Here is a 24,125-nt window from a genome sequence, read left to right as displayed (position 1 = left end):
CACCCGACGTGCTGATGTAAAGGCCACCAAGAAAATGGTTTTCCAAGACAAGAATTTTAGTTGGCAGGAAGATGCAGGCTCAAATGGAGGAAGAATAATCCTAGATAGAACAAAATTTAGGTTCCAGGGAGTGAAAGGTTGTCTAACTGGTGGTCTGAGATGTATGGTTCCTTTTAAGAAGGCTCTACATAACCTGAGAGACATAAGATTAGAACCTTCCGAGCCGAGGTGAAAATCTGAAATTGCAGCCAATTGAACATGTATGGTAGCTGCTGCAGCACCTTCATTAAAAAGCTTAGTCAAGAACTCTAATATGCTAGCAATTGGGGGAGACGTACGGGTCAATATCATTCTGAGAAGCCCAGAAAGCAAACAGCTTCCACTTCCCGGCGTATAAATTTCTGGTTGAAGCTTTGTGTGAGGACACAAGGATATGCTGCACCTCCGAGGAAAGATTGTGGGACCTGGCTATGCTGGAAATCGGAGCAGCCAAGCTGTCAGTTTGAGGGAGTGAAGTGAAGGATGAAGAACCTCTGATGAATGTGTCAGCAGATCTGGAACTGGGTCCAGAATCCAAGGCTCCTCTAAGTTGATAGGGTCGAAGGAAGGGGAACCAAATCTGTAGAGGCCAATAAGGGGCTATCAGAATTACAGTCCTCTCCAAGGCTTTGGCTTTCTGTAGAAATTTTGGAATCAGGGGAATGAGTGGAAATGCATATAGGAGTCCCAGGGGCCAAACGTGGATGACAGAATCCCTTGGGTTTTCCCCTGGTGGGGGTTCAGGGCAAAGTAGCTTCTGCATTTGGCATTCATGGGGGATGCAAACAGGTCACAGCAAGGCTGGCCCCATCTGCGGAAAATCATCTCCGTTACGTCTTTGAGGGACCCCTCGTGCAGCATCAGAATTTGAAGTGCACAAATTTCTCTGATGCATTTGTAAATTTAATTGAGCATTTATACAAAGGAACGCTGGCTTATATTAAGGTAGGAACATATGTTTCAAAAAAAAAACCCATTCTTAAAGTACAAAAAAAGGATGTCACTTTCTCCACTATTATTCATTTTAGTAATTAGGGCGGAGCCTCTGATTGATTTTAGTGAAAACATACTGACATAGAGTTAGAAAATGAGAAAATAAAAAATCAAAAATTCAACTTTTGCAGATGATGATTCTAATCTAATTAGCAGGATCTAATCTAATCTTTCTTTGCATGATTAATTTTAAAAATGAAAAATTTTAAATTTTTTTTATTTTAATAAAAAAAAATGAAAAAAAAAATATATACTACTAATAATATAACTCTAAAAAATACTATCATTTATTTACCCAACTAAATTCCAACTCACCATTTAGGTATAATTATTTAAATCTATATAAAGATAATAATATATAAATATTATATAACCTATTTTTATAATACCTTTTTCTTAATATACAAAATAATTATAATATATTTTATTATGTTACTAATATGGACTTAAGATTTATTATTAAAATAAATGATAATATAAGATTTTATACTTAATACAATCAATCATATAAATAACTACAACAAAAAATATACTTATAAACTTAAAAACAATGGTGTAGAGTTCTATTTAAGATATAATTAAAATATTGCATTAAATAAACATATAAATACATCTTTTTCTTAAATTTTTTAATTATATTATTTATAAATATTATATATTATTAATTTATTATTTTTATTATTATATATCGTTAATAGGATAGAAAAAAGGGATTAAAGAGCTATGTACTGGGCACTTCAACTAAATATTAAAAATAAATAAAATAAAATTATAAAAAACTCCATTGTACTTTTTTATTTTACCCTTATTGTTACCTATACTCCTTTATAAATATGCACCTATTATTAAGTCCCATTACCTTTTATTCATACTAAATATTATTATTGCAATTTGTATATTATGAAATGGAATTTTATTGTATTCCTATAATTATTTTAATGGGGCTTATGATGTCATCTACTATGTCATCTAGGGAAAAGTTATAGATAATATAATTAAAAGTAAAATCTAAATTCTGAATATCAGAAATAAAAAAAAATAAAATCTGATAAACAAGAATTTGATCTAAGATTGATCTCTTAAGAAGAGAATATCAGATCTTTAGACAACATCATTGATAGAATAGATCTCATTAGAATAAAACTGATTTACTCTATCAGAATAAATTCTAAACTAAAGAATAAAAAATTAGATTACTAGTTTCTGATAACAAAAACTTTTCATACAAATCATTATCAGACAAGAAACTTTTTATACATAATTCACAAATAATTATTTCACCCACAATATAAACAATACCCACCAACTCAACAAGATAAACAATATATAGACTTTATAATAGAACTACATCTTCCATTTATTGGAATCTTATACATACAAATTTTTACATGAAAATTTTACATAATTAAGATAATCTATGTATTAATATAATGATTATAATAATGTTGATGATGTGTAAAAATTAATGAATATGTATGAAGTGTTTTATGATATGTAATGTAGAAATTAATGCTGACTCAATTAATTAATTTTAATTTCTTATATTATTTTAAAGATATATTTTCCAAGTCTCTTATTTTATTATCTTTTATTAGAGTATTTCATTATAGTCCTTAAATATATTATGTTATAAACTATAAATAGAGTGGGTGAAAAAATAACCCGTTCCTCAATGAATTTAAAATGTTATGAATATAATGTGATTTTAAAAAATAAGCACAATTGAATGTGAAATCAATGAATACAAAATGTGAATGAAATTGTGTATGAATTATCAATAAATTAAAAATGGGAAAATTTAATTTTTCATTTCTCTTATATGTTAAAACAATAAACTTGTTTTAAAAAAAAAGAATGGCTCTGCTTAGTTTGTCCACTATCAAGTTGGATTTCCCTGGGATGTGCGTTGCGATCAGAAAGCGCCCAGTGGATACAGCCCACTGCCAGACTCTTAGGGCATCTCAACATAGGGGATAAGACTTGGTTCCCTGTTGCTTGTTGATATACCAGAGTACTGACATGTTGTCAGTCTGAATCAGAATCGTTCCCAGAGGAAGAGTCTTGGAAGTACTGCAACGACAAAAGTACTACTCTCATTTCCAGGACACTAATGTGCAATTGTGACTCTGTCGCTGAACAGCTGCCTTGGGCTGTTTTTCCCTGAAAAAGCCCCCCCACCCTATCAGAGAAGCATCCGTGGTCACTGTGGCTGATGGTGGGGGAAGAACAAATGGGCAACCTACTCATGGTGGTGGGTCAACCACCATTGTAGCTCCTTTTTGCATGAATCTGTAACAACTATCAAGAATGACATCGGAAGTTGTTGGTAAGACCACTGGGTGACGAGTAACCATTGAAGTATTCTCATGTGCATACGCCCTAAAGGAACTAAGAGTTGTTGCCATAGTACCTAGCAGTTTTAAAACTTGAGAAGCTGGTACTTCATTGCGTGCAGAATGTCTGATGCCTGTTGCCGAAGTGTGACTATTCTTTCCAGGGGCAGTTTTACCATGGTGGTGGTGGTGGTGTCTAAATCTGCTCCGATAAAGGAGATATGCTGTGATGGTGACAACGTAGACTTGTCGAAATTTATAGTAATTCCTAACTGGGAACACAGATTTAGAGTGAGATCCCTGGATTGAACTAGTTAATGCCTGGTGGTGGCATTGAGGAGCCAGTCGTCCAGGTACAGAAACACTTGGAATCCTAGATGCCTCAGGTGAGCCATAAACACTCTGGGGGCTGTTGTGAGACCAAAGGGCAGTGCTCGGAACTGAAAATGACTGGCTCCCAGCTGGAAATGCAGGTGATCGCTGGATGGTCTGGCCATTTTGATATCATAGTACGCATCCTTGAGATCTATAGTGCACATCCAATCCCCCATTCCTATAAACGGAAGAATCGATTGAAGCGTGACCATCTGGAACTTCTCTTTCTTTGCAAAGGTGTTGAGTTTGCTGAGGTCCAGGATGGGCCTCCAGTCCCCTGTCATCTTTGGAACTAAAATGAATCTTGAATAGGCTCCGGATCCTATCTCGTCTGCTGGGACTGGCTGGATGACTCTTTCTAGTAACCCTTGAATTTCTATGGTTGCTTGATCCCAGAGACTGGGTGGAACGTCTGGGATTTTTTTTCGTATGGATGGTGGTTCTGTGAAAGGAATGACATATCGTCTGGAAATAATGCATTGTACCTAAGAGTCTTTTGTAAGTTTTAGCCAGGTGTCTGGAAACAAAGACAAGCGACCCCCGACTGCCTCTAGAGTAGGCTAGTCGGGCCTCCTTTCAGGAGCGCTGATAGGGCTTGCCAAAGAACTGATCTCTGTTGCCCTGGTTTTGCGGACCCCCTCTTCTACCTGGGCGGCGTCTTCCATTATTGCTCCCTCCTCTGCCCCTGGAGGGGGGGTTCACTGCATGTGTTCTGAAAGGCTCTTTTGGACTTGTGTAACCACATTTTTCCTCCCTTTTGCCCTTTTGTCCTAAGGTCTAGTAGGGGTGGAAAAACGGACATCTACGGCACAAAGAGTTTTTCCATCTTGTTTACACCTAGTGAGGATCTCCTTGACTTTAGGCCTGAAAAGGGATGAGCCATCAAATGGGGTATTAATAAAAGAAGACTTGAAGGCTTCCGCAAAGAAGCATAAGCACATCCAAGAATGTCTCAGAAGAGCTATTCATGAACCCGCTGCCCAGCTCGTACCATCAGCTGCATACGAGATGAGACGCATGGACGAGTTAACTATAGAGTTAAGGGTATGGAGCTGGGATGTCACCTTATCAGGAACACCCGCAGCTGCAGTACTCTGAAGAGCATCTCCAAGCTATTTAAGGAGATCTCTCTGAAGTCTAGTAAAGTGTGTCAAATAGTTGAGCGATTGCATAGCAAGTGTCGCTGAACTAAAAATGCATTTCCCATACCTGTCCATAATCCTGGAATCTCTATTAGGAGAATGGACATTAGAAGAGGTTTCAGACATCTCTTTATTGTTGGCCGCCACCACCACCATGGCATCAACTGGCACTCCTTTGGTAAGTAACATGTCCTGTGGCGCTGTAATAAACTTGTTGGGCCTCTGAGGGACAGGTTCCACAGTATCAGGAGACTCCCACCCCCTTCGAGCAACAAAATCCATCAATTCATCGAAGGGTGGTGTCACCCAGGAGGTGCAGGGTTGAGACCCAAAAGCCTTCAGAAGCACAGACTCATCATCAGTAGGGTTAATGGACTGCCAGCCACCCCTCTGTCTTAGGATCTCTAGGATATCAGCAAAAGAGATATCCTCTGAGGGGGACAGGGGGGGACCCTTCTGACTCCTCCAAGTCAATGTCTGATGTGACAGACTCCTGCGGAGAGTCTAAATGCCTCCTCTTGCAAAGCTTCTTCCTGGGAACCTCATCAGCGGGAGCTTTTGGTGAGGTCTCAGTAGAACATGTGTCACCCAATGGGGTTACCTGAGGCTCTGGGTCTTGACGCTTTAAGGGGACCTGTGATGCAGAGGTAGAATGCGGCACTTTCGGGGATGAGGAAGTAGGCCCTGATGAAGTGGGTGTCTTCGAAGACACAACTCTCATGGCATTGAAGGCCCCACTGGTCCGATGCAAAGCAACAGCTGGTTCCGAATAAGATAGCAACCTCCCCAGCACCGAAACAGTGGGCTCCACACCAGAGGAAGGAGCCAAGCTCATCCATGCCAAAGCTCAGAGTGGAAGGGTCGGAACCGACACAATGGGTCAACCCCCCCCCCCCAGAGCCGATCGGAGAGTGTCGGTTCCCAGACTCCTCGAAAGGCATCAAAGTTGTCTGAGTCAACTGAGCCGATGGCACTGGAACAGGCCTCAGCTCCAAGGGTTCCATGATCATCACTTCTACCCCCTCTGGCTCCGAAGGCCCTGCTCGGCTCGGAGGATGTGCAGACACAGTAGGCAAGGACGTCTTCGGCTCTGAAACCAGTTGGGTCGGAGCCGACAGCAATTTGGCTAATGCTAGGTTCTGGAGGAGCCTCTGCACCACTCAGTCCACATCGGAGAGGCTCTTCAAAGGACGAGTCGAAGGGATCGATGAAGCCACCGATTGTAAGATTGGTGATTTCAAAACTTTGGAGACCGGCTCCAAAAAACTTGCTCGGTTCTGAGGACTGTGGAACCAGCGACCACACCTTCTCAGCCAATTTCAGAGCAGAAGACTTTGGCTCTGAAGAAGCTTTCGAAGACTTGGATCCCTTGGAAGATTTGGAAGTCTGGTCAGCCTTATCAAGAGATTCCTGAAATTCAGGTTTCAACAAACCTCTATCCACTAGCTTTCTCCTGCATTCTAACAAGACCCTGCTGAACGAATGACAAATGGAACAGTCCTCCTGAAGATGGATTGCACCCAAACACTATACACAACTTGCATGTAAATCAGTAATGGACATTTTTGTCCGCACTTAGGGCATTTCTTGAACCCTGACTTTTGTTTCTCCTTTTCCCCTTTGATCACCCATAGTGCAAAGTAAAGAACTATGTTGTTGTGTCTTTCGGCTTTTCCCGGTTAGGGGTCACCACAGCAGAACTCCGGTCCGCTAATGATTGGCAGTAGATTTTTACGTGCAGTGTTGCCAGCCCTGACGCACAGCCTTCAACGAAGGTATGCCTATTCACGCACATCTCCACACAGAAGACACTCTAGCTGAGAGTCGAATAGGACAACGTCTTGCTGTGAGGCGACAAACTGCCTAGACAAACCAACACACTGGCTAGGCTAACACCACACTCTAAGATACAGTAAAATACTTAAACAGCTATAACTGTCTAGAGAAAAACACACTAGCCAGGATAAGCAGTTAATGATTCAAAAGCTATAACAGTAAAGATTCAGCTACAAAGAACAATATCCTCACACTAAAAGGATTACAGTTATAAGAGTTAAGAACACTCTAAAACGGGTTAGGGACCAACTAAAACCTGGCCAATGGCAGGCCTAAGAGCAGCCGCTCTAAAAACGAATATATTTCGTCAGAAATAATTAAAGAAAGTGACTAAATACTAGTCTAAGATAAACTAGGACCAAAAAAACACACTTTCTGAAAAAAATCTTATAGATATATATATAATACATTTTGAAATACTGGCCCGAGCTTCATTCTCGACCTCCGATTTGTAGCAGCGGCAAACTAGATCTGAGGTGTGGCACAGAGCATCATGGGATAGGGACTTGGCCTCGAGCTACTCGAAAATCTCGAGCTTGTGAAAGCGGCCGACTCGGAGCCGAGCGAACCCATTTGTAAGAATCAACAGCGAGATTGAACAACTTCACATCAAATCTTTCATTACGTATTTACTTTAGATATTGTTATTCCAGAATTAAATGATCATTTGTATTGATGGAAACTAACCAAAGACTGTAAGGTCAGAATTAATTTTGTCAAGATTAATCTGCATTTCATTAATAAAATCTTTGTCAATAACCACAGTTCCATCTCATCTAGTATGCCATGTGTGTGCAGATACTAAGCTGTAATGTGAAGGAATTATTGAGAAAATGGTTCACATTAGAATCTTTTGGCACTCCAATGCTTGCACCCGTCAATCTAGAAAAGCAACCTCTGATAAAAGTTAGTTACTCGTAAGTCACTAGTGGACCTAATTTGAGCCCTGATGTTCAAACTGAACAATTTGACAGAGGTCTTTTAAATGTCCAGAAAAAAATATACCTATTGTAAAAGATTTATCAATCTCACAGCTAAATGATTCACAAAGAAAAATGATCAGTTCTGAGAGGCGTATCATGCTTTGGGGTGAAAGTAAACCTGCACACCGACTAGTCAATGAAACTCAGTTCATATGACCTTCTACTGATATGATTAGGAGTCCTGGAGATATGCAAGTGTTCTGTTTTTGCTGCATGTATCTCATTACTTGCACGTCTTAAATTCTGCCTTAAAAAAAGAAAAAAGCTGAAGAGTGGAGCTTAGGTGTTACAACTCTACTGTGAATCATCTTTTGACCAGTTAATTAGTAAAAAGGATATGAGAAAGAACACCTTTTACAATGTAAAAAAGTGATTTTTCTATCAACAGGTTAGCATAACAAAGTGCATTTCAACTGTTTAATGAAATATTTAATCAGGATTACTAACCAACAACTTAATCAGGTATTCTTTAATTAAATTTTTTTTTAAAGAAGCTAATCTTCACTTCTGGCAAGCTGTCAGAGGAACTGTGCTTACTGGAATATAAAAGAGGTCAGATGTTACAGGGCACTACTTGGGAAGCCAGACCTTTCTCAGAGATGTATATTTTACAGCAATCTAACTCAAAATAAATTCTGCAATGAACAAAATGAAACCATAACATCTGGACTGCAAAGAAAACCAATTTATAAACAGTAAATAGTCTTAGTTGTGATTATAAACCGCTTCCAAACATCAAGTGACTAAAGATATTCACCTTTTTATCAAAGTATATTAACTAGAAAAGGTGCTTTTTTCCTTGACTTTTATTAGCTATATCTCATGAATAACCATTAAAGTAACTTCTTCCTAAATCATTCAAAGACTAAATGACTTCAGCTTTATGCGCCCACTTAACTTCTTTTTTTTTTTCCTGCGGTGGAAGCAATGTACAGACCATAATGTTCCATCAGTGTTATCCATTTTCATTATTCCTCAACTGCTGGGTTCGGACCAGATACCTTGGCAACCAAAAACACTTGAGATTCTCCCTTACTCATAATGCACCAACACCAATTACCTCAGATCTTGTTTGATGCCTTAGTAGAAAGTAAAAGATTGAAGTTATTATGAAGAAGCCATATTTGGAACTTAAATAAAAATAAGGACATATAGGTTGACTAATCACTCATTCTTCCAGAAGCCTTAAGGATGGGGGTTGGTGGGAGGTGAGATGAAGAATGAAAATGGACAGCAAAGATGGAACGTTATGGTGAATACATAACTTCTTTTATCTGATGTAGTCAATTTTCATTCTGTCCTCAACTGATGGGACAGAGTCCCCAGCTACCTAGTTTCCAGGGTGGACTCAAGGAAGGATATTCTTGAGCACCACAGAACCAAAAGATGCCCTTCCACTGGAGACCAGATCCAATTTGTAGTGAGTAATAAAGGTATGGGGAGCAGCCCAAGTAGCTGCTGCACAAATTTCATCCATGGACACACTGGACTGAAAAATGGAGGAAGTTACCATGGACCTGGTGGAGTGGGCTCAAATAGGTTTTATCAGAGAAATGTCCAATTTATTATACACAAGGGAAATGCCATTTGTTATCCATCTAGATAGAGCAACTTTGGTAATCAATGTACCCAATGTTGGCTCCACATACGAGATATATAACTGATCAGAGTTTCTGACGTTTTTTGTCCTAAGTGAAAATGCAACGGTCTATGAATATCCAATAAATTAAATAAGTCTCCTTTGTTAGAAAATTTGGGAAAGAATACGGGCAGATTGATTTATATTGGATTCTGACACCACCTTTGGAAGAAATGACGGTATGCAAGGTAACTCTGCCGTTATGAAAAATCAAGTATGGAGGTTTCGAGCACAATGCTTTGATCTTAGAAATTCTTCTGGCCAAGGTAATGGCTACTAATAAAACTGTCTTCCATGAATGATATTTGACTTCGCATGCAGCTGAGAGTTCAAAACGGTATTGTGTAAGAGACTGCAGTACAAGGTTTAGGTCACAAAGGTGGTAGAATCTTTAAAAGGTAGCCTTAAGAGTAAAGTGCCTTTTAAAAAAAAAAAAAAAGCTTTGCTCAACTTATGGTACGCTACAAAAGAACCATCTATTCCAGCATGAACATTGTAAATCGCTGCTAACTGCACTTTAACAGTAGAAGAACTAGCTTCCTCTTCAAAAAGATGCGCTAGAAATTCCAAGATATTATGAAATGGGAGCTGAAAAACGTTCAATATTACGTTTTTGAGCCCCAAAACAAATCTCTTCCATTTATTGGAGTATAATTTTCTCGTGGAAGGTTTATGGAAGGACAAAAGAATATGACGGACCGGGGAAGAGACCATAGGGTGTCTGGCTATTAATGGAACTGGAACAACCAGGCTGAGATTCACCAAATCTGGATGTGTCATGCCTGTTGGGCAAGACAGGAAGCTCGGAGTTGGATCTAGAAACCAAGCTGGTTGAATCAAGTGAGGCTAAAGGAAGGGAAACAAAATTTGTTGAGGCCAATAAAGGGCAATGAGGATGACTTTGCTCTTCAACCTTGCAGCTTTCTGAAGAAATTTGGTAATTAATGAAGTGGGAGGATATGCATAAAGGAGACCGGGGGGAGGGAGCAATCATGAAATAGAGCATCCCTTGGGAATTCCCCCTGTGGGAGGATTAGGGCAAAGTAGCTGCTGCATATGTTGTTCAGAGGAGAAGCGAATAGATCGCAGCAAGTCTGGCCCCATTGTCAGAAGACTGTATTCACAATCTTTTTGTTGAGGGACCAGCCGTGAGGTAAAAGAATCCACCTGCTCAATTTGTCTGCTATCACACTGGATATCCCTGGAATGTGTGTTGCTAAAAGAAAGTGTCTGGAAGAGATCGCCCACAGCGTCTAAACACAATGGGTAGGGATTCATTTCCTCCCTATTTGTTGGTGTACCAGACTACTGGAGTTGTCCGACTGTACTGCAACTGTCCCCCAAAGGGAGAGCATTCTGAAATGCCTGCAATGCTAACATCACTGCTATCATCTCTAGGACATTTATATGCAAATTGGCCTCCTCAGGGGACCAGGCGCCTTGGACTGTCTTCCCCATATAATGCTCCCCACCCACCCTAGCTGGGAAGAGTCCGTGGTCACTATGGCCTTGGACTGAGGGGGAATGAACAGACAACTTTATAGAACCTGGTCTGAATGAATCCATCATTTTAAATCTCTCTTGCAGATGTAAGTGATTCTTTATCAACCTATGTTGTACAAGATAAGAATCTACCACTGAGCAGCTAACATCCATTGAAAAATTCCCATATAAAACCTCGCAGGTGGTACCGTTACTGCTGCTGCCATCGATCCCAGAGCCTGAAGGACCAGTCTGGCAGAAATTGAGCTGCTGCAGATTACATTTTTAACTCAAAGTCTCATAGTCTGAACTCTCAGTAATGGAAGGGAAGCAATGGTTGTTTTTGTATTGGGAATTGCTCCTATAAACTGAGTCAGTTACAGATGAGATTAATCATAATCCCAGACAACAGCAAGTCTGGAGAACCTGGTCTCTTGCACATATGAGTTGATGCCTGATCAGAACAATAATGTGCCAGTTGTCCAGATATGGAAACACTTGGAATCCTTGTAGTCTCAGGTGAGCTGCTACTACTGCCATGCATTTGGTAAACACCCTGGGAACTGTGGTGAATTCAAAGGGCAGTACTCTAAATTCATAATGACTGGCCCTCAGCCGGAAGTGGAAGTACCTTCTGGACTGTCTGTTCGTCTTCATATGATAGTAAGAGTCCCGAAGATCTATAAAGCACATCCAATCATCCTTGCCCAGAAAGGGGAGAATGGATTGAAGAATGGTGACCATCCAAAACCTGGTTCCTTGAACTTTCTTGTTTAATTTGGAGAGATCCAGGAATGGTCTCCAGTTCCCTGTTTTCTTTGGCACCAAAAAGAAATCGGAGTAAGCTCCAGATTCTCTGGTCTGGCGGGACCTCTTGGATGACTTTTTCCTAGCAGCTTTTGTATTTGAACTGCTGCTTGCTCCCTCTGACTGGGTGGATTATCAGAGATTTTCCTTGGGATTGGCGGAGAAAGGGAAATAGTATAATATAGCCTCTGGAAATAATCTTCTGCACCCAAGTATATTTTGTTATATCTAGCCAGGCTCTCTGATATAGGGATAAATGTATGACCATCTCCAGAGGTGGATAATCGACCTCCTTTCAGGAACACTGGTAGTGTTTATCAAGGAATGATTCTCTGGAACCTTGGTTCTGTGGGCTTCCTCTGCTACGAGGATGTCTTTGCCCATTAGAGTTCCCTCCTCTGTCTCTGGGGAACCTTTTCCATGTGTGTCTTGAAAGGGACCCTGAAACTTAAACTACATTTTTTGACCACCTTGTTTGATTCCTGGAAAAGCTTCTTTGAGGAGTCGCAAAATGCACACCCATGGCAGACAGGGTCTTTTCATCCTTTTCACACATGGACAGGGTGTCTTTTACTTCGGGGCTAAATAAAGACATTCCATCAAAACAGCATTGACAAATGAAGACTTGAAAATGTTCGCAAACTCAGAGGCATATCCAGGCGTGTCTGCTTATGGAAATGCCTGAACCTGCTGCCCTTGAGGTTCCTTCCACTACATGCGAGATCCAGCTCATGTACGAATTGGATATTGACTGTAATGTCATCAGCTGAGAAGTAACAAATGCCTGAACATCATTAGAAGCAGCACCTGAGAGGGTAGTTGATAACGTTCTGATCAAATCCCTCTGTAGCCTAGCAAAGTGTGCCAAACAGTTCACAGACCTCAAAGCAAAGATTGCTGAAGTACAGACATGCTTCAAAAATCTGTCCATCACCTGTGACTTCCTGTTGGGGGGGGGGGGTTGGACAGTGGAACTTTCCTCAGCTAGTTCCTTCTTGGTAGCTGCAGCAACAATCATGGCATCAACAGGAACTTCCTTCCCCCAAAACTGTATATCCACAAGTGCTGCCATTAAGCTATCTGGTCTGTGAAGAATGTGCTGTATGGTGCCAGGGTCATTCCACACCCACCATGAGATCAAGTCAATGAGCTCACTGGCAAGTGGAGTCACTCAGGAGGTAGAGGGTCCAGTACGAAAAGCCTCCAGGAGAACAGATTCCTCAGATGTAGAGTTGCTGGATGTCTAACCACCTCTCTGCTCAAGTATTTCTAGGACATCTCCAAAGGAGACATCTTCAGAAAGTGATCATGGGGACCCTTCGCCTTCATCGAAATCTGTATCTTCAATGATGGACTCTTCTGAGGAATCCAAGTGTTTCCTCTTACACATCTTCATCTTAGGGACCTCCTCAGTGGGGTGCTCTGGGGAGATATCAAAAGAGGAGATTATAATTCCCTGGGTGGCAGCCTGAGGTTTTGGTATTGGTTTTCTCTGTGGAAGGAGATGTTGAAGCTCTGAACAGTGAGACATCATGACAAGTGCACTTGAGATCCGAGGGGGAAGGATCCATCAAGCACTCGAAGCAGAACATACTCTCTTCGTAGCCTCAAAGGCAGAGCAGCTTGGAGAGAGCGAAGCCGTTGGATGCGAGAAGACAAACTTCTAAATCATAGGCCTCACCTGCTCCCCTGCTAATGTCTACAGGTAAACTAATCAGCACTACACACTAGAGGTATTTTGTCATGTCCCATTTCGCAACTAATTGCAGTACATGGTCAGCACTGACTAAACTCTGAAATCAGCAAAAAAGATAAGAGGATTATGATCACTTACACTGGGGCTTCTTCTGTGGCTTAAGGGATAATGCACTGACTATGGCCCAAATGACTCTGGTTCAAATAGCTGATTGGGAAGGTTAGACATTAAATGAGCTGCTCCTTCACAGACGTGAAATGTCACATATTCCCACTGCACATCCTGACAGGAGTGATAAGGAAGATGTACACGGACAGTGCTACTTCCTCCAGGCCATTCTTAGATCCTCACTGGCTTCAAATTCAAAGATTGATCCCAAGATGAAATAGAGTGCCAGTAGACTAACAGAAAGATGTGGTATACTAGAACAGCTGTCAGAATGACAGTAACGGGAAAAAAAAGGATGCAGACAGCCTTACTTTGCTGAGTAAGAAATGACATTTGTTGAGGTTTGCATGGTATACACAGCACTACATGCTCAGTGCTTGCAAGGCATTAACCAAAGAGGCAATTACTCGGCAATATATCTGTACCACATATCCCCTACCATACAGTACTGCAGTTACGAACCAGGCACTTTGTTTTTTTTTTTTTTTCAATATAAATAGAAACCATACAAGAGACGAAACAGGCACATTTGCTTATTTTTGCAATATAAATAGAAACCATACAAGAGTATTTTTTTATATGATGTATTTTATCTACGCATTAATACTGTCATAAAAAAGTTCCAGCTTTATTAACTAAGAAAATCACATCACATTTTTTCTTGCTATGTTATGCCCAAAATACTGCAAGAACAAATTAATGAAATAAACAGCCTTTGCTTTACTTACACTAAAGCAGCAGCAGAAAAGCATCTAATTAAGCTTTTAAAATGTGCAAGCTTTGAAGGGACAGTCTCATGAGACAAGAGTTTAAGGAATGTACAAAAACAAAGTCAGTCATTTAGTTCACTACTTAATGTCACAATAATCAATGTTCAAAAGAGGAAGGCATCTATTACTTTTCCTAAAAGATTCTACATTATACTGAAATAACTGAGACAGTGGTTTACACCACTGTGATGTTAGTTACAACTTGAAAAAACATGCAAACTTGCCTGAAGTTCTTGACGTGATCTTCCACTCCTGTAAGACGAATAGAGTGCTGCAGTGCACTTAGATACGTCAAGGCTTGTGTTGAAGAACCCCAATTCACATCTACAATAAAGCACATGATGAGTTTGAAATCAATGCAAGCTAAAATCATTTTTGTGTATAACATGACATGTCATGCCAAATTTCAATGACTTAGTAGAATTTATGAGAATAAGGTGGAATCCAGCTATCACAGCTTTTATCCTGATTTATATGGTGTACCTTAATTAAAAACAAGGTGCTTTGAATGTTTATACCTTAAACATCCAATCACTGTAGCCAGAATACATTCTCAACACAAGCTCTGCATTCTTCCCAGGGCAACAGCATATCTTGGCACCAAATCATTTTTTTCTTCATTTTATTCTTTAGATAATGAAGTATAACAAATTGTCGAAAGTGAATTTTAACATATCTAAATAGGTTTTTTTTTTTTGAAAAAAGAGAAAGCCAAAGACACACAGGATCCCCCAAAGAACTTACAATAGGATGACTGAGGAGTCTCCTAGAATCAAGACAATAAAGTCTCATACAGATCCTAGTTGAAGACATGCTAACAACGTGGCACAGCACAGACACCCTATCACCTTTGTGTGTGTGTTAAACCTAGCCACTTTTTAAATTCTCAAAGCCAAATCTGTTGTCACATAAGTTAGGGGATTACAGTGCATATTACAATGTAGTGACTAGCTACACAGAAAGCATCCTCCTAAAAATAGTCTTATTCAAGCAGGAGTAATAAATGCTTCAATATGTACAGCTGCATTAACAGTGGCAGCAAGATATGCAGTTACAAAAAAATACACTCCTTATTCCATATTCCATGACATGTAATTATTCATCCCTGTGACAAGATTCAAATAATCTGCTATCCATGTGGAGTCACTAAGTGGAACAGTAATTCTTTAAACTTCTTCCATTAAGTGACACATTTGGATAATACATGGAAAAGTGATAACCCAGCTGTATAGCACAGAGAGATGCAGCCCAGACCATAAGGCATGGTGACTTGGCTTTGATTAGTGAATTTGACTGATGAGTAGTTGGCTGCGGGGGGTGAGACAGGTCCTTACTCTGGGCCAGCAATCAAGGAGACTTGATCCTTACCACTGTCTCAAGTGAGGGTCAGTCACAAAGAGCAAAGATGGATTTACACAGTATTTTCAGATGCAGCCCCTGCACCAAGCAAAATTTCCCTTAAGAGAAAACAAGGAGCACGCTACAGACCTGGGGGGCTGGACTCACCTTCTCCAGACCCACACAACTCCACACTGACCACTTTGGAGCTCTGTGTCCCTTTTCCCAGACACACACACTTGGATATTTCAGTTTCACACACAAACACTAACACCTGGGAAAAGCTTGTGCAGATTTACTAGCTGTGCACTTTCTGCCCAGACTCTGGGGTAATCACGCTGCCAGTGAGCTACCCTAAGTCTCTTATGAAGGGTATGCAGTTATACTGTGTAAAATTAATACCAATACAAATGGTAGGGTGTGACCAAAGTAGGAAGGCTTTCAGGAGCAGTAAACAGTGTCAATAAAACAAGCATAAGTACTCTCAAGATGTTAAAAGTATTCTCTAAAGCACTACCACAATGAAAGGTATTAAAACATATAATGATAAATAAAACAGAAAACAGGAGAATACTGAATACAGCAGAGTTTCAACCATTGTGATATAAAAAAATAACAGTTTCCAAGATGCAGAAAAAATACTAAACTAGTCTCACTAAATGTCCCTGACTACTTACTAAAGCAAGGCAAACTGATGTATGCAGTGTCGTACCACAGCAAAAGCCAGATGATGTCTCTCGCTGTGTGGATGTGTGATATATAGCTTGTCAAATCTTTCCTGTCAGGTTCCAAAGTGCTGCTGCGAGAGTTCCAAAATTAACCAGATGCTGGTTAGAGGATAACATCACTTCTGGTCATCTGACTGGTACAATATACACACACACACGGGAAGAGTAGTGTTCCAGACATTGGTTTCTAGATGACAAAGTAAAGCTTACTGAACTGCAGTTTCACAACAAAGACACATTTAACAAATGAGCTCATAATCAGTAAAAGAATCCACCCAAGAACCCAGTAAATACAACCCAGATAATACCAGAGAAATCCGCAGTAACAACTTTATCAAGTCAGAGATAAATTTTGTTGACTTCAACACCTCACAATATAATGGAGCCAAAGCTAGGCACCAAAGCCATAACACCCTGTCTGTATCGCCTCACAACTATGAACTAGATAAGGGTGTAAAAATGGTATAATGTGAGAACCTCTTCACCACCATTACGTGCATAAAGAAATGGAAAGGGTTGTCAAAGAACCAAGTATCTGTACTACTGTAAACATGCAATACTTTTGGGAATGGTTTCAATATTGAGCCTAGTTATCTAAAATGTCAAAATCGTTTTAGAGCAGTACATACTGTAAAATGAACTAAGTTACGGCTCTGAAAACATGCACAGGAAGGCAAAAAAACATTGTTACAATTTAATAGAAGCGGTTTGGGTAGGTAATGCCAAATGGAGAAGGGATGCCAGTGGATTACACAATGCCAGTTACAACATTGCTGCTAAAAGTTTGATCGCTTTTTTAATGAAGAGGTATTCCATTTCATGTTAGAGGAAAAAGTCTACGAATGAGGAGTCTTAGGCGCTATGATATACAAAACAGAAATAGAGCCAAGGTGTTTAGCAGTCTAGTGCTAGGCATGCCTTCTTATGAAGGGTGAACATGAGTTAATACATACTTAACGGTGACAGAATAAAAAAACACCCTGTAATGGAAAATCAAAATAATAGAAAAATTAATTTGGAAAAACAACATTCAGGTGAATCGCTCACTGAAAAACAACACCTTCCCTACTAAATGTCAGAAAAGAAAATATTTCCACACAAGGGAGGTGGCACAACAGAGTAACACACTAACATTTCTCTAGTTTCAGTCTCCCTGGTTACTGCAATGCAGGCACTTGATGGAACTGGAGAACTGTCTCTTGGATACCATGTCCATCAGGACTTACTTTAATAACACTGCTGTAAATGGACATTAATTTCTTCGGTATTTTGGACTGGGTGCACTGGTGTCTACTACATTAACAGTGCACTTTTATGAAGGGTAATGGTATCTGTCACAAGGAATGGTGTTCATGCCTGATGGCAATCTACACCCCCACCCCCCCGGCTGTAGTCATAAAATAACAGAAGAATCAGCTAATGGATTTAAATATATAGGCATACATATATACAGCAGTGGCCAAAAAGCTAAGGCCACTTCAATATTTTGACCAATATCGCCTCTTTCTTGTCTTTCTGCATTACAACAATTACTGTAGCTACATTCAGCCTGACACGCAAATGTTTACTGAAAAAGAGAAAAAATTCTACACATCTAGCAGTCAGTATTTGGTAGGATTTCCATTATTCTTCAACACAGCATTGATACGAGATGGCATGCGGTGAACCAGTGATTTGCAGTATTCTGACGAGATCTCAGTCACCCAAAGTTATTTGATGACATCTTTTACATTCCTTTGTGAGGTCGGTCGATGTGCTGCCATTTTCTTCACGATATTCCAACAATTTTCTATGACATTCAGATCTGGCAAATTTGATGGCCAGTTTGGAAGGAGCTGAGGGTGGGAGGATAGCATAATGGTTAAGGCGTTTACCTTACAGACACAAGGTGCAGGGTTTGATTCTCACATGGGGTAACTGACTAGGCTTGAAATGGCCCACAAGAGTAGTTAGCCTAGTCCTAATCTATGAACCTATAAATGTGTTTTTGGCAAACCATTTCTTGACTGTCTTGGCAGTATGGCATGGAGCTGAATCCTGCTGAGATATTGTTCCAGAAATGTTCATATGGAGTTTCACTTTTGAGTTCAGCACAGAAGTATACTTCACAGCATTCACTTTTTCACCTTTGCCAAATATGTGAATTTCACAATGCCCTTTCACCGAGATGACTTCCCATACCACAATGGATGGAGGATGTTTGATTGTCTTAATCATACACTTTGGATTCAGGTCATCACCAACCGGATGTCTCACTAACTGTAGCCTGACCCTCACACCTGCTGAAATGTACTTTCATCAGTGAACAGCACTTGTTCCCACCACTCTGCTATCTTACCTTTCAAAGCATGACATAACTTTCAGATCTCGAAGCTGCTTCTTTATCAGTGATTTCTTAGCCAGTCTTCTTGCCACCAAATTAAAATTTTCTGCTAGACGTCATCTAACTGTTCTGGAACTGATATTAATTCCCCATTCTTTAGCCAGATGAGCTACTTGAACAGATGACGTGTGATAACTTGATGTAACAATGCTCTTTATACATCTGTCATCCGAGTGATGTTTTGCAATCGCGGCCACAGTTAGAACAATGTGTTGTACCGCCCAAATGAATAGTATTTTGTACTCCACATTGTGAAACAGCCAAACGTTTAGCAATATCACATTGGGAGTAGCCTTCAGAGTGCAGTGCTATAACTTGTCCCTTTATAAAGTTGCTTAAATCACGCTTTCTACCCAGTCTAACCAATACATATCCTATACATAAATTTATCACATACAATTTTCAGTAAAAAATCGTTGCAAACAAGCAAAACTGAGTAAACAGGAAACAGAGACACTCTAAACAATGAAAAAAGTGAAGAATGTATATACATGTAACATAAAATTAGCATATTGTAACCATTACAGCCCATTTTGTTGAAAAACGATTGGTGGCCTTATTTTTTTGGCCACTACTGTGTGTGTGTGTGTGTGTGTACCACTGTAACTCACTGAAACAATTAGGCTGGCTGGAACTCCCCCCACCATCTCTCATTCACCCAAATAACTACAGTGCACAAAATAATCTACAGACCCACAGACTGTCCTGCTCTCTCAACTCTACTTGCCAAATACCAACCCAGCAGGCAACTAAGATCTGAAAATCATCCATCTAAAAGTAGAAAAGCCCACCTAACCTGCTGGACAACTTCAACATCACCAAACAATGGAAGTCACTTCCATCTTCTACAAGAAACACAGGCCATAGGAGAAAAGAGATGCCAGAATGATCGACAAAACCAAACAAAGGTCATCAGAATGATGCATTACATAGAACAAAGAAGTCATGATGACCGTCTGCAGAGGTTGAAGCTCTTCTCACTAGGGATCAGAACAGAAGTACAGATGTGGTGTGTGTACACAGTATCCTAGAACAAGGGCAAAGGAGAGAACACAGGCAGCCGTATTACTACTCCCTGGATATGTGAAAACATTACTTCACAGAAAAAGTTACGGAGTCAGGATGAACTACCAGAACGGGTAGGGAGGACGTTCATGAACTTATTTCAGGAGGAGCAGGACAAATAGAGTGAGGGAGAAGAGGGGAAACTAGAATTTTAAACATTTGCAAAATGTCTCATCCAGCTCCTATACCCCAATAAGAGCCTAACATAAATCATGTTTGCAAAAGCCCACATCAAGGATGAGCCATAGCATCAGCTGTATTAAATGTTTGGTCCCTTTTTTTGTAATCTTACTTGCCTGCGCACATCCACCATGTGCAGAATTTCCTTCATTTTATTAGGATGATTTTTATAAACGAACAGGATTCCTGTGATTCGGTTCAATGTCAAATCTAAGACCATTCTGAACATGGAGGGATTGGGTCTTTATGACTAAACTATCCTTGTGGAAGAATGTACAAGTTTCTATATACTTCATGGCTTCCTCTTGAGTGGTTCAACTTAGATGATCTGCTGGCCACCAAAGAGTTTTCCACAAAAAAAGGACTTTAGATGCTTGTTAGAAAATTCTTTATCCTACCATCCCTGTTTTGTCCTCATCCACATCACTAGGCTAATTCAATAAAAAAATCCAAAGTTAATGGACTTGTTAGAAGCTAGCATGATTGACAGGAGAAATATTTTAAACTTTTTCAGTACCATTTCTTTCATACTTCTAGTGCTTCAGCACTGTATCCTGACCACTAAAATACCTTGAGGATATCGCTTCTAGGCTCAGCAAATTGCTACTATACTGAGTGGTACCATCATTGGTACAGTACTATTCTATTTAATTTAATATGAATTATCTGTTTTATTTTGTGCTGTTTCATATTACATAGTCATTTTGCACTTGTATGTTAAGCTGTACTTCATATCAATTGTTGGTCTGCACATACATTTTAAACAATGTTTTATATTTGCCTGATTGGCCTGGGTCACGGCTGAAAAGGATCCTCAGACCACTCGGTCAACCCAGTTTACAAACATTAAATAAAGAGCAGCTAGGCTACCAGGCTCAAAATATGTAAGAATAAGTCTTCAGTGGCAGTTTACATCTCAAAAAGGATGACTGGGCCTCAGTTGGGGTCTAAGTTGTAAGATCCCCTTAAGTAAGAGTGAACTGATGATATAAAGGAGATAATGGAGGATGCACGGAAGCAGGTTAGGGAAGCTGTAAAGTGGACCTTCGCAAAGACATATGCCAATCCTTTATCAAAAAAAATCCCATATACCTCAAATTGAGGGAGAGAGGGGGATATATACTGGTTACACTTGTCAACTGGTGCATCAGACTGGGAACCTCATCCATTTAACCAGGTAAAAATTCCTTGTGTTAGGCTTTCTAGCATTCTGTAATATGCACATCAAATCTGGTAAGAACAGATCCCTGTGAGGGAACTGGATGAAATTTGCCTATGTGTTGAGTTTGCCTGAGGCTTGGGTGAACCAGCTACTTCCCTGTTTAAACTGCTTAGACGTACAGTGCATAAGATACAGGTCTTGCTTTCAGGCCAGGTTCCAGGACATCAAATCCAGTCTGTATAATGTGTAAGAGTGATTGCCCCCTAGCCTGCTCATTTTCAGATCACCATAATATAATTTGTAGCTGTTTACAAGGTGCCTGGCTGAAGCACTCACTCAATCTGAAAGAATAATCATCATCATCTAACGTCATGCACATATATTTTATGCCTTACCCAAATTTTTCTGAATTTTTCTAGATTACCTTCACTGTACCGTCGAGTCCCTATGCATGTCCCCCAAAGCATGATTTGGAGGAACTGCAGTTTTGGCCTGGGTGGGACTTAGAACAAAAAAAATGGGACCTCCAGATTGGTTTTGATCTGTTCGGTCTATAACAGAAGTACATTCCACACTGAATTATCACTTTCATGTAAGCCAGTTCTTACAAGAACTTGGATGTACATCAGCATTTCTGGGCAATAAGAGTTTAAAAAAAAAAGTGCAGGAGGGAAGGGTCTTCTCTTTTGGCAGAGGCATTCTGTCTGTTCTCGTATCCAATGCTGCCCCTGGAAATTCTTGATAGAAGACAGCATGTGACTTGACTTTTGTGGCTTAAATGAGTCCATTGTGTTGGTTAGGTAAAGAGAAGATGCAAGTCAAGGATCTTCAGAGTCCTCTAAGGTGGCTTGGGTCATTCAGTCATACATGTATGGACAGATATAAATCATTCTTGTCCTGAGAAGGCAACCAAGCATCAAGTCAAGATCATATATGCAGCGAGGAGGCCAAAAGGCAGACATATCAATAGTTAGTCATTGTCCCCCCACTACAAATCAAGGAACCACTTGTGGTCCTTGTGGACTAGGAAGTGAAGGTACTGATCCTCCATGTCAAAACTTACAATAGAACAGCTGAGCAATAACAGGAACACAGCCTGCAAGGCCAACATCTGAACTCTCTGACCAAAGTACAACTATGTGGGAACCTACGATAATAGCAAATGCTAAGCAGATCATGAACACAGCCTGCAAGGCCAACATCTGAACTCTCTGACCAAAGTACAACTATGTGGGAACCTACGATAATAGCAAATGCCAAGCAGATCATGAAGACATCTGCACAGAAGGCCCAACATCTAGCTTGACTACCAAAACTCAGCATCCTTCCCTATCCAAGCCAAGTGTATGTCTGCACTTCAGGAATGTCAAACATGGAAATCTACCATACAACATTTTAAAGCTTTCTTGCCCAGACAAACAGGATATCAACCCTACCTACACACAGGCATGTAACTGGTCTTAACTAGCCTAGGAAGATATAACCATGGACATTCTCTGGGCCAGAAACTTAGATATACAAGGTCCCCCAACTCTGTCCAGACCCGAGGATCTGATAGGGAAAGAGGAAGGAGTAAGTACACAAATACAGTATCCTACCCCAGCCCTGGTATGCCCAAGAGGAGATATTGGAAAAGAAACCAAGATTGCAAGTGTTTTACTCAAACATCTGCTGTTATGGTAGGTTCTAGGTTCTATATTTTATGTTCTTTTCACAGATCGCAGCTGCAGTAGTAATTACCTAATAGAATGATATTCAGAGCTTGCAGTGTGTGTGAGGTGGACGCAGTTTTGGAACAAGTTATGCAGAATGGCAGTAGCAAACCCAGCCTTTGCCCTAGAAACAATATCTAGTCTGTAGTGGCTAGAGAGAATACACCAAGTAGCTGCCTCAAGAATATACTCAGCACTCACTACACTAAAACTGCACAGTAGCTATGGAAACTACAGACCCTTCCAACTCTTTTCTATAAGAGTAACAAAAAGCAAAAGAAATGGCCAGACACTTTGGAACAGTTTGGAAATTAATTTCACTACTTTCTGGCTGCAAGAGAGTCAAACTGCTTAGATTCTCTTATTACTGGTATTCTCTAGATATCTCAGCTGTCTACATTTAAGGAGTGCAAAATTCCTGTTCCCATATTCAGTGAGTTAAGAAAGTGAAAATCCAAACAGTCTGATTCAGGGAGAACTCACTTAATATTTCTGACATAAAGGAGGGGATGGTCCTAAGGTTGACCCCCCCCCCGCAAAGCTGAAAGTGCTCTTTGCACACAAAGGCCTACAGTTCTGAAATTCCTCTAGCTGATGTGATAGCAAGTAACACATCAGCCTTCAAGCTTAGGTATTTAAGGGGTGGGGGGCTGAGGCACCATGCTAAAAGGGTTTCTGAAGTCCTACATAGGAGCAGGCAGTTTCCTAGGTCATTTCAAATTTAGAACTCCCTTAAAAACAATAGGCTGCAGTGATGAACAGCAGCTAGCAGTTTGAGAGATCACAGGCTACAGCATGTGTTTAAGCATGGATAACCTCAATTTTAGATTAGGTAATAACTGTGGGTGCAGCTGACAATTTGGGGCAACTACTCATACATTTTTTGTGTGTTCTCTACATTAAAAGGTGGGGTTGAACATTTATTGTTTTTGTTTGTATGTTTTCACTGAAACAAAAAGTCTTAAAAATGTGACATGGACTCAAATGGCGATAAGAAGCAACTGCATAACAGAACAGCCAGCCACACATTGTATGCATGTATGCTGAAAGTCACAAATATACATTCAAAAGAACTGTCATGAATATTAGGTGGGAGAAATAACTTTGTCATACTGGCTACTCATATTAATATGGACTGTAATTGACTTACTGGTACAGACAAAAAGCACAGTACTGAATTTCATTAAGAACTGCAGTGCACAGATAGCAATGCTGCAGGAGACGCATTTTAAATAAATGAGTATGTGAATTTATAGGTTCATAGATTAGTAATGAGCTAACTGCCCTTTCTCAG

General features: G+C 40.1%; 1 protein-coding gene across 2 annotated transcripts in view; it reads right to left on the bottom strand.

The window, feature by feature from the left end:
• SLC12A2 (solute carrier family 12 member 2) overlaps nucleotides 1–24,125 on the bottom strand; it is a 2,115,502-nt gene that overhangs the window by 642,386 nt on the left and 1,448,991 nt on the right. For both annotated transcript variants that reach the window (XM_044060802.1, XM_044060801.1), the window contains exon 15: nucleotides 14,488–14,587. In XM_044060802.1, coding sequence (XP_043916737.1) covers nucleotides 14,488–14,587 — 100 coding nt within the window. The remainder of the gene's footprint in view (nucleotides 1–14,487; nucleotides 14,588–24,125) is intronic.

Source organism: Protopterus annectens, chromosome 2.part0 (genome assembly GCF_019279795.1).
Source record: "Protopterus annectens isolate FY-2018-M chromosome 2.part0, PAN1.0, whole genome shotgun sequence".
Lineage (NCBI taxonomy): Eukaryota > Metazoa > Chordata > Ceratodontiformes > Protopteridae > Protopterus > Protopterus annectens.
This window is presented reverse-complemented; position numbering and strand designations above follow the sequence as displayed.